Source organism: Zonotrichia albicollis, chromosome 12, assembly GCF_047830755.1.
Source record: "Zonotrichia albicollis isolate bZonAlb1 chromosome 12, bZonAlb1.hap1, whole genome shotgun sequence".
NCBI lineage: Eukaryota > Metazoa > Chordata > Aves > Passeriformes > Passerellidae > Zonotrichia > Zonotrichia albicollis.
Window position 1 is genome coordinate 137,032 of NC_133830.1, and position 9,708 is coordinate 146,739.

Below are 9,708 nucleotides of genomic sequence, written 5' to 3' on the forward strand. Positions count from 1 at the left end.
TGTAATCTGAAAATTTATAGCAACATCAAAAGGACAATTCGACTTCTAACAGAACCAGTGAGCACTTTGCTAAATTACCTAGTTAGGTTTCTACTGTTACTAGAAGGGATAACAGTAACTTTTCCTTAAGGTCAAATTACCTCCTAAAGGCTAGTTGTTAAAGGCTGACAGGATAATTGTTTTTGAGTGCAGCCCTTTTATCTAACACACAGCTAGCTCTAGAGACAATGAAGAAATAGACTAAAAGTACAGGCTCTGTTCTGGACCAGAGCAGTAGCACAACTACTCCATGTCGTGTCCCTAATAACAGCTGGCAAAATGATCTTCCAAGGAAAGTGAAGAAACTCAGCAGTAGAGCATGGTTCGATCGGTGACTTAAAGGGACTGTTTCCTCTGTGCTCCAAAGAGCTATTGCCTTTTGCCCTAAAGCTCAGGGGATCTATAAGCTTTCCTGGTTTTATCCCTAGACCTCTGACTAAAAAGATTTGCCTGTATACATAAAACTGCAGTCCTGTTTTAAACCACTGCTGTCTTTTAGCTGATTTTAAAATTTATTTTAATAAAACAAACAGCAATTTTTGATAGGATAAAAAAGTGTTTAACTTAATCTTTTTTCCTAATTCCACTGAGAAAATCAATCTGTACATACACAGGGTTTGGAGGAGCACACAAACTTGTTTAAGAAAACAATGTTACTTACAAAGCTACGAAAACAGAAGTCATATTAAAGGTGTCTTTCTGTGATTCAGTGGTGGGAAGGTGTAAATTCCTGGAGAGAAGGACACAGCAATGGCGTGCAACCAAATACAGTGACCAATTCTGCTTGGCTTGCAACAGTGTAAAGCTACAGCAATCACATTTCAATCAGTAGGCGTTTCCCAACTGCCACAGATTCAGGAGGGAGCCATGTCTGGTCCACTATCCAACTTCCTCTCCCAGCCAGCTCAGGGGATTTGTTTTGTATGTGCATATCTATAAACTTATATTGTATTTATGTGCCTCTCCTCTTGCTGAAACAGATTGTATGTCGAAATTGTTCAAGGAACAAGTACCCTATGAAGTACCTCAAAGATCAAGTAGCCAAAGTCTGTGATAGCTGCTATGTGGAACTTAAGAAAAGAGGTAAGATTCCTTCATTCTTGACAAAACTGACAAATCTATTTCCAACTTGTATAATGGGGATGATTTAGGACCTGTCTTCTAAATTGTGTTTTGTTAAATAGTACTCCTCATTTCAAGTTTGCGGCATGTGTACTGAGGTTCTGGGAGAGCCAGGCTCTATAGCAGCTAAAACTGCTTAGTGAGCCATAAAATCAAGTTTAGCAAACTATTTTTTCAGACTGGAACAGAGGAAACTTAGGTTAGCTCCACAGAAGAAATTCTTTGCTCGGAGGGTGATGAGGTGCTGGCACAGGATTCCTGGAGAAGCTGCAGCTGCCCTGTCCCTTGGAAGTGTTCCAGGCCTGGTTGGACTGACCTTGGAGCCACCTGGTCTAGTGAAAGGCATCCCTGCCCCTGTCAGGGGATGGAACAAGATGAAGTTTAAGGTCTCTTCCAACTCAAAACATTCTGGGATTGTGTGATTATAAGCCAGTTCTGTGAGACCTCCCTTAGCCTTTGGATAAACCAGAATAATGATAAAAACAAGGTCCTACGAGGAGCAGCTGAGGACTGAGTTTGCCTCCTTTGAAGATAAGGAGTCTGGAAGGTGCTCTCGGAAGCTTCCTGAGGAGGAGACATGGAAACAGTGGTGCTGATCTCTTCTCCCTCTGCTCCCGTGACAAGACACATGAGAAAGGTTCAGCACTTCAGCAGGGAAGGCTCTGACTTGATATGAGGAAACCTTTATTTTACCAGAGGGTGGTCAAACATTGGAACAGGCTTTCTAGAGGGGTAGTCTATACCCCCTGCCTGTTAGTGTTTAAGAGACATTTAAACAATGCCCTTAATAACATGTTTTAATATTTGGGCAACCCTTAATTGGTCAAGCAATTGGACTAGATTGTTGTAGGTTCTTCCTAACTGAACTATTTTATTTTGTGATGTAATTATAGGTGATAACTATTCCCTGTCATTTCCAATTAATTATCCATTAAAATAAAACATGTCTTTGTGGTTCTTCACTGTCCTCATCCATGTTGTTGCTTTTACAAAAAGAAATACTAAAGCTAAGTGCAGAGTCACTAAGAGATGCTTTACAAGGCAAGTTTATCTAGCTATAGATGAAAGTATGTATTCAATGCAGAAGAGCTACTGCCTATCTAGAACTTTGTATTATTATCCTACTGAATAAGTCTCTTCTGATTTAAGTACACATCCAAATAAAAGACAAAAGGGGGAGAGGGGTTACAGATATATGAACAGAGAGTGAACAGGAAATAATTTTCTTGCACAACTACTCATGTAGATAGTCTCTAACAGTAAGCTTACTACATTGCCAGGAAAAAAAGACATGGACAGATGAAGCTTCGTTTTTCCCTTCTGATTAAAGAAATTCATGCTAGCCAAAAAAACACATCAACAGATGCTGTCACAACAGTCAAAAAAAGCATCCCCAAGCCAATGTGTGTCCAGAAACAGTAACTAAGATTTGTGCTAAACTAATGCTATGCTTTACTAAGAGCTTTCAAATAATGTGTTGCCAGAAGTGATATCATGAAGATATTAACTCGGACACATGGGCCTAATGGAAATTTTCAGGTACAGAATAACTCTGTCTCCCATGTACAACTCAAAGATAATGAATGGTTCATACAGAAAGAACGTAGCATTAGTGAATCTATCCTGGAAAGGTGTTACAGAACATAAAGGAGAAAGATGTCAAAACCATTTGCTTAATGCTCATTTTAAACAAGAAGAAAACAAGCTGTGTTTTGAGCTTTGTCAGCTTTCTTGCAGGCCTTTTCAAGAAACTTTAGGTTAGTACCATTAACTGAGGGTGCCATGGAACCCATTCATCAGACTTAAAAAGGTGATTTGAAAGAAAGGCTGAAGTAAAAACTGTGTGTAAAGGAGGCATTGCATGTTCCATAGTTATTTATATTAGTGTATCATGTCTCTACCCTAGCCTGATATATACCAACTTATCCATTTCCCCCTTCCCTTTCTGAATTTTCTTAATCTTGCAGAGCGACCACTAAGTGTGAGCTTCCCTCCAGCTTCATCTAGGTGTTCAAGCAGTGCCTTCTCCTCTGTTTTCCACAATATTCATTATTCATCTTTTAAGAAACAGAAGAAAATCCCTTCAGCTCTCATGGAGGTAGGAACCAAGCTGCCTGAGAAAGGCAAGGAACTATAGAAAAGTGTGTGCTCATATTTCAGCTGCTATGTTTTTAAATTATACTGTGTGCAGTGGGCTCAGCACATGCCTTGGTTTACTTTCATCATGCAATTTCTTTTTTCTTTTTTGCTTTTCACAGTAGTGTACACAAAAATACTCTGAGCTCTGGAGATACCACAGAAGTGTCTTGAGCCCACTGAGAGAGTGGGAGAGTATGGTACTTTAATTTGCTCATCAGCCTATGAAGTCTTGAAAAAACTAAAATGCTTTCAAGGTACTAGACAGAACAAGAGGGCAGATCAACAGAGCACAATATACTGGTCATCAGTTACCTTTCTTAAGAAGGCCCTTACTTCTGAAATCTTACTTTGATTTCAAGAGAAATAAAATAACACTTAGGAAATAGACTTACTTAGTGAGTAGTCCTTGGCAGTCAATTCAAGAGCATGCATGTTTCACCAGGCACTTCCCCTCCAGCTCAAACAAAACTATTTCAAATCAAATGGGTAAAATCTTGACTTCGCCAATGTAAACAAAATTTCCACCAATTTCAATGGGGACATGATTTCTCCAATTGTGTTAGTATTCTTTCCAGGAACAAGGTGCCAATCATGTTGATGATTGATTCTAGGTAGCTAAACTGCCCACTGAACTTGAGTACAGTAAGGCACTCCCATTTCTGCAGGCATTTATCATTGTATTAAAGAGACTAGGGTGCAAACATTTTGCTGAACTTATTGTGCAGTCGAGACACTGGAATTTCTTGAGGTTTGTTCATGAAACCGTGCCAAAGATATAAGCACATAATACAAACACAAAAATTGAGTACTAAAAGAACTAGCAGGCAGAATTTCAACCCCATGAGGAAAAAAATCACCTTTTTACCCACAGGGAAGCAGCACATCTTTATTAACATGAACTATCTCACAATAGCATTACTCCATGTCCTGGAACATTTCTGTTCTGCTGCAAAACACTGCTATTTTAATTCTCAGTCATCTCTTGTATTAGAGTTACAAAAGCTGCTTTTGAATCTATGTCCTTTGTTTCCAAATCCAATACTACTATAGTTTACTGCTATAACTAATGATGTACACTGCATTCTCTGTGTGCATGTGTATAGTTCCATCTACTCAAAACCTGGATTTTTGAGAACATTAAGCCTTCAGACTTCAAAATATTTCTATAAGAGGAGCAAGTCTTCTCAGAAATATTATTTCAAAAATGAAACCAAGTCATTACCAAAGTGATTAACATAAATTAATATAAAAACATAACAAGGCCCTATATATACCTACGTCTTAAAAGTGTTCAGCTACAAGACCCTAATTCACTTCTGGAAGCATGTACTTTTAAAATATGAAAAGCACCCCAAAGCCACCAGATGTGGGAAAAGGGACAAGTTTAGCTTTTCAGAAAACAACTGTAATCTTACTGACCTCAATAATAACTCAACTGCATATTTTCCATTGGAGTAACTGAGAATTAAGTTTACCTATAAATATTCAAACAGTTAAATAGAACAATAATAGCATGCTTATATTTTTCTGTATCAATACTTTTAAGGTTTCACTTAGTGGTTGGTGTGATGCAAACATGCATAATCAAGAGGGGAAAAAACTTTACTGTTACAAATCCTGATTTGTCCTTCTGTGCTCCAGGTGGCAGCCTCAGGAGAGGGAGCTACCATAAGTGGTTACCTCAGCAGATGTAAGGGAGGCAAAAGACACTGGAAGAAACGCTGGTTTGTTATCAAAGGCAAAGTCCTCTACACCTACCTAGCAAACGAGGTACTGTGTAATCTGTCTTGAAATAGTTTTCTATCTGAGACTCCTTCTTTGCTTCCTACAGGCAGGAGACCAGTAAATGGGAAAGGCATAAATGGTAGTTCTTCCAACTACCTGCTACTGAGACCTGGTCCTAACAGACTGACTTGGCCACAGTCCTACCTGGACCTGTCACATGCTGCCCTTCATTATTTGATTTCTTATTATTCATACTATTTTAAATTGTCAACCGCTGGGAACCTTAACATACATATTTACACCTAAAGACTTCAAAATCCTTCCATATTCTCTGGTGCACTTAGTAACTGTCACATATTTTTGTAGAGGGAGAGTACTATGACCCATTTTGGGTGGGGAGGAGGACCTTGTAGTTTGGCAAATATGAATAAGACATGCTTGTCCAACTAGCACCAACAGAGAAAGACAGGAGGCAGAAGTGAGAACAATGCCTTCTGTGTTGGCCTGCAAGCTCTTCCTTACAGTCAAGGAGGCTGGGTATCAGCTAGATAATTTTTATGTATTTTATCCCTTTTCTTATTATATAATAGCTGTAATACAGATGAACTTGAAGTGTGATATAAAGTTTGGTTATAATTGACAGATTTCATAAGCAAAACCATAAAAATTCATTTTGCTCAAATAAAGGATATAGAATGCAAAAACCTGTCAAAGCAATGCTTGGTACTTTAAGCCTTTAGAATACTTCGCAAACATCAGATATTTAAACTTGAATTGCCACCACCCCTGTGCTGGTTACATGAAGCAATGTTATCCCCTTTAAACAGATGAGGAGATTGAGTCACAAAAGAATTCATGGCCAAAGCCAGCAGTTCAGACCGTTAGCATCAAATTCTGTATCCAACACAATTGCCTTGTCTCTTTTAACCTAAAAAGTGATTATTTCTCATTTTGCAATAGGAAAAAAGCAATAATGGGTTACTTTACATTCCTAGGCTGCAATTTACCTTCTAAAAGCAGAGACAAAGGCAATATACACATATAATCTACCTAAACGTTGTGACCAAAAACTGCAGCTATCACTAGCAGCTTACTGCAATTTCATTAAGGCTTATGGTTTTCTTTGACTCATACAAAGCTGTGTCTGCCATGCTAAATTCATGGGAGTAAATTAATGATTAATTGCATTACTAACTGGGAAATTTCCAAGCAGCCTTTTGGAAGGCGTGTGTGCAGCTTGAGAAAGAGCAGATTTCTAAAAAATTCACTCACGCTGTGAAAAGAAATGACAAGGTACCAAAAGAACCACTACTTGCAGCCAGCAAATAAAAATGATTGAAATAAACATAACTGGAAGTGAGTCTCAGGCTTTCAGAACTGCTGCTGTACTCTTAGTAATCTCAAGTTTGTCTCCTGGACCATAATGTCAAAGGCAGCCATTAAACGAATGGCTAATTTGACCTTCATGGCCACATGGACGATCATGAAGAACTGGACTTTGAGAGCTAGTGTTCAAGACTCAGAGTAGGTAAAACATGTGCAGTACACAGGCACTGCTCCTGTTTGGGTTAAAAGCCATGTGTCCAGCAGAACATCCACACTACCGCTTTTGCAGAACTGTCACAGAGGGGTTGGATCATTTGCTTTTCAGAAAGAGCCCTCAAACTGTTACAAGCCTTCTCTCTACATTTTTGTTCGCTTCTTCACTTTCAGGACAAAGTTGCTACAGAAAGTTTGCCTTTGTTGGGTTTCACCATTGCCCCAGAAAAGGAGGAAGGAAGCGTGGATACAGTTTTTCATCTCTACCACAAGCAGACCCTCTTTTATAGCTTCCGAGCAGAGGATAACAATTCAGCACATAGGTATGGGGATAGACTTCCACATCAGCCAGTGAGCTTATGTGGGGATTTTTCCCTCCTTCACTTCAGAATGCCTTTGTAACAGATGAAAAAACAGCTTTCAGAATTTTGATTAAGCCAGATTGCATGTGACTGGCCTGACTGACATAAAAAAATCTACCTGGTGCTTTTCAGTTCCTTCAGGAAGGAGAACTTGCTCCCTTCTGTAGGTAAAGAAGAGACTGAGCCTCAGGAGTCATAGATAGAAGTCTGTCAAAAGTGATTACTGTAGAAAAACTTCCAATTTATATGTTAAATTTACCCATTTCTTAGTTTTCTCATCCACAAATAATTGTTTGGATTTCCCACTCTAATGTTACTGCTTTCACATAATAAGATAGCCACAACATTTGTAATAAAAACCCAGCACCCCAAGACACAGAAAAAGAAATCAGTATTTATAGGAGGTTTTGTTGCTTTAAGTCATACTTTGCCATATTCATCTTTCCTATTCTAAGTCAGCACTGACTTTGAGATTTTACAATAAATGACTGATCAAGATTGTACTAGAAAGCAAGAGTCCCAGTACTCTGCTCCCCACTTTAATCACAGAACTATTGTTCCTCATTAGAGCTGGGATGGAAAATATAGTCTTCTTCAATGCTTTATGTTCTTAAAGTACTTATTTTTCTTAAAATGAAAAAAAAATAATTGTATGTACCATTTTTCTTTCCTCTACTTTTTAGGTGGATTGAAGCCATGGAAGAAGCATCCATATTATAGCAGCTTTCACTCAATGAACTTGGAATAAATTCTCAGATTTTTATACATTTCCAGCAACACTCTTCTGACTTACAACACTGAACAATGTATTTCAGGCCCGCTGGCCCCACACACTGGATCTCAACTGTTTCCAACTTGCTCTTTTTCTTCCTTCTTACATACACATTGTTGCAAATGAAAATATCAAGATAAGAGATTATTTATTGTGATCTTTATGTCTGTGCAAGTTCAGCCTGTACAATAAGCTTCCCTTCTGATCCCACAGTAAACTAAGTTTAACATCAAGACCTGGAAATATTGACTACAGTAAGTAACAGACTCAGTTTTACTTATTCCAGAGCACTATTGTATCTCATTGTGTTGGTTTTGATGTCTACTGTGACATGAGAAACAATGCAGTAAACAACAAATGATCATTTAAAGCACTTTATCATTTTTTTATTGAACTACAGCCTCATTTTCTTCATGTTTCTAAGGAGTTCTGTGGCCTGATTTATTAATTGTCCATTAACAGGCACCAGAATGAAATTATGCCCTGTGTATTCTAAATTGCTTCCACAGAAAATGAAGGAAAACCACAATTTATCTGGTCTACCAACACTTCACTTTGATCCAACATAGTTACTTACTATCAATTTATAATTTTACACAAACCACCATATAATTTACATTAAAGGTTTAGTTTCATATCACTGCAGTACTTTGAAATGCACTCCAGTAACTCTACAGAGCCAGATGCTGAATTATATCTCTCTAAATACTTCAGACTCAAACCCAAAGGTTATTTTTAATTTATTATTAAACTACAGACAGTTTTTATTTAACACATCTACCTAGTAGTGTTAAGATTTTTATCATCTATTTAAATACTGTATCTTTATTTTCAAAACTCCTGTTGTTTCTGCTGTTTTTGTTATGAAAAATGTCATCAAAAGTTGATCCACATAACCAGCACAGCATTTGAAATATGCTGGGTGGACTGAAATGCACTTGTCTGAACCTGCTCTGCTGGAGTAATTTGGAATTCCTGTGGCCACACCTGTCCTATGTCAGACTGCTGTGGTGTTTTACGCCAGCTGAGGATATAGATCTCTGGAGTTTGGGGGTAGGGTTTTTTGTTTGGTTTGGGTTTGGTTTTTTTTGTTGTGTGGGATTTTTTTTGTTGTTTTGGTTTGGTGTGGTTTTTTTTGGTTTTGTTATTTTGGTTATTGCTGTTGCGGTGGGGTTTTTTATGTTTTGGATGGGAGTTTTTATAAAGAAGATTGAGAAGTGATGTTCTAATCATTGCAATACAGTGATTTTGTCCTCAGTCATAATATTTAACTGAGGAACAGAATTACATCTATGATTAAAATATATCTTTACATAAAAATAACATGCTCAAGAATTTACTTACATTAAATTATATTGGTGGGAATTTTTATTGCTTTTATTTTTCCCTTTCTTCAAGGAACTTAATGGAGATCTGAATTTTTGACCCTAACAATTTTTTTAGAATTTTCCATATTTTTTAAAGGTCTATAATATATATCCAAATGGTAAGGTAGGTCAGTTTATCACCAGGATAAACAAGCTTAAAGAAACAAATACACATCTACCACTAAATAAAAAGCTCATTTTGGGGTTGGTTTTTTTTATACATCTGACTTTGACCATTCCATTAAGCATATATTATCATGTGCAAACAGAAACCAAGAATGAGAAAAATAAATCTTTTGTATTCTTTAATTAATGGATGAACAGCAAGGTTAACTTTGTTTCATGTAGAGCCATGGCCTTGCTACCAATACACTGTAAATGTTTATTCCCCCTTGAAAACATTTTGCACTGACAAGAAAAATAAGACAACATTGAATACAGAGCAAGATCTCTAACCATGGTCTGAAACAAAACAAAACTCACTAGAGAATGACAATATTATGAAGATTTAGGTGCTGACATGTAGTGACTGTTGTATGAAGCTTTCAGCTAGAAGCAGGAAATTAACATGAAAATATTTTGTAAAAAATAAGATACAGTGCTATTAAACATTGGTTAAAGTAATGTAGAGAAAAAAAAGAGC

The 9,708-nt window shown here is 37.3% G+C and overlaps 1 protein-coding gene across 1 annotated transcript in view; it reads left to right on the forward strand.

Moving 5' to 3' along the window:
* FGD5 (FYVE, RhoGEF and PH domain containing 5) overlaps positions 1-8,470 on the forward strand; it is a 75,405-nt gene extending 66,935 nt beyond the window's left edge. The window contains exons 17-21 of the mRNA XM_005490175.4: positions 1,020-1,122; positions 3,129-3,259; positions 4,942-5,070; positions 6,739-6,887; positions 7,610-8,470. Coding sequence (XP_005490232.3) covers positions 1,020-1,122; positions 3,129-3,259; positions 4,942-5,070; positions 6,739-6,887; positions 7,610-7,646 — 549 coding nt within the window. The 3' untranslated portion in view covers positions 7,647-8,470. The remainder of the gene's footprint in view (positions 1-1,019; positions 1,123-3,128; positions 3,260-4,941; positions 5,071-6,738; positions 6,888-7,609) is intronic.
* Positions 8,471-9,708: the final 1,238 nt, after the last annotated feature.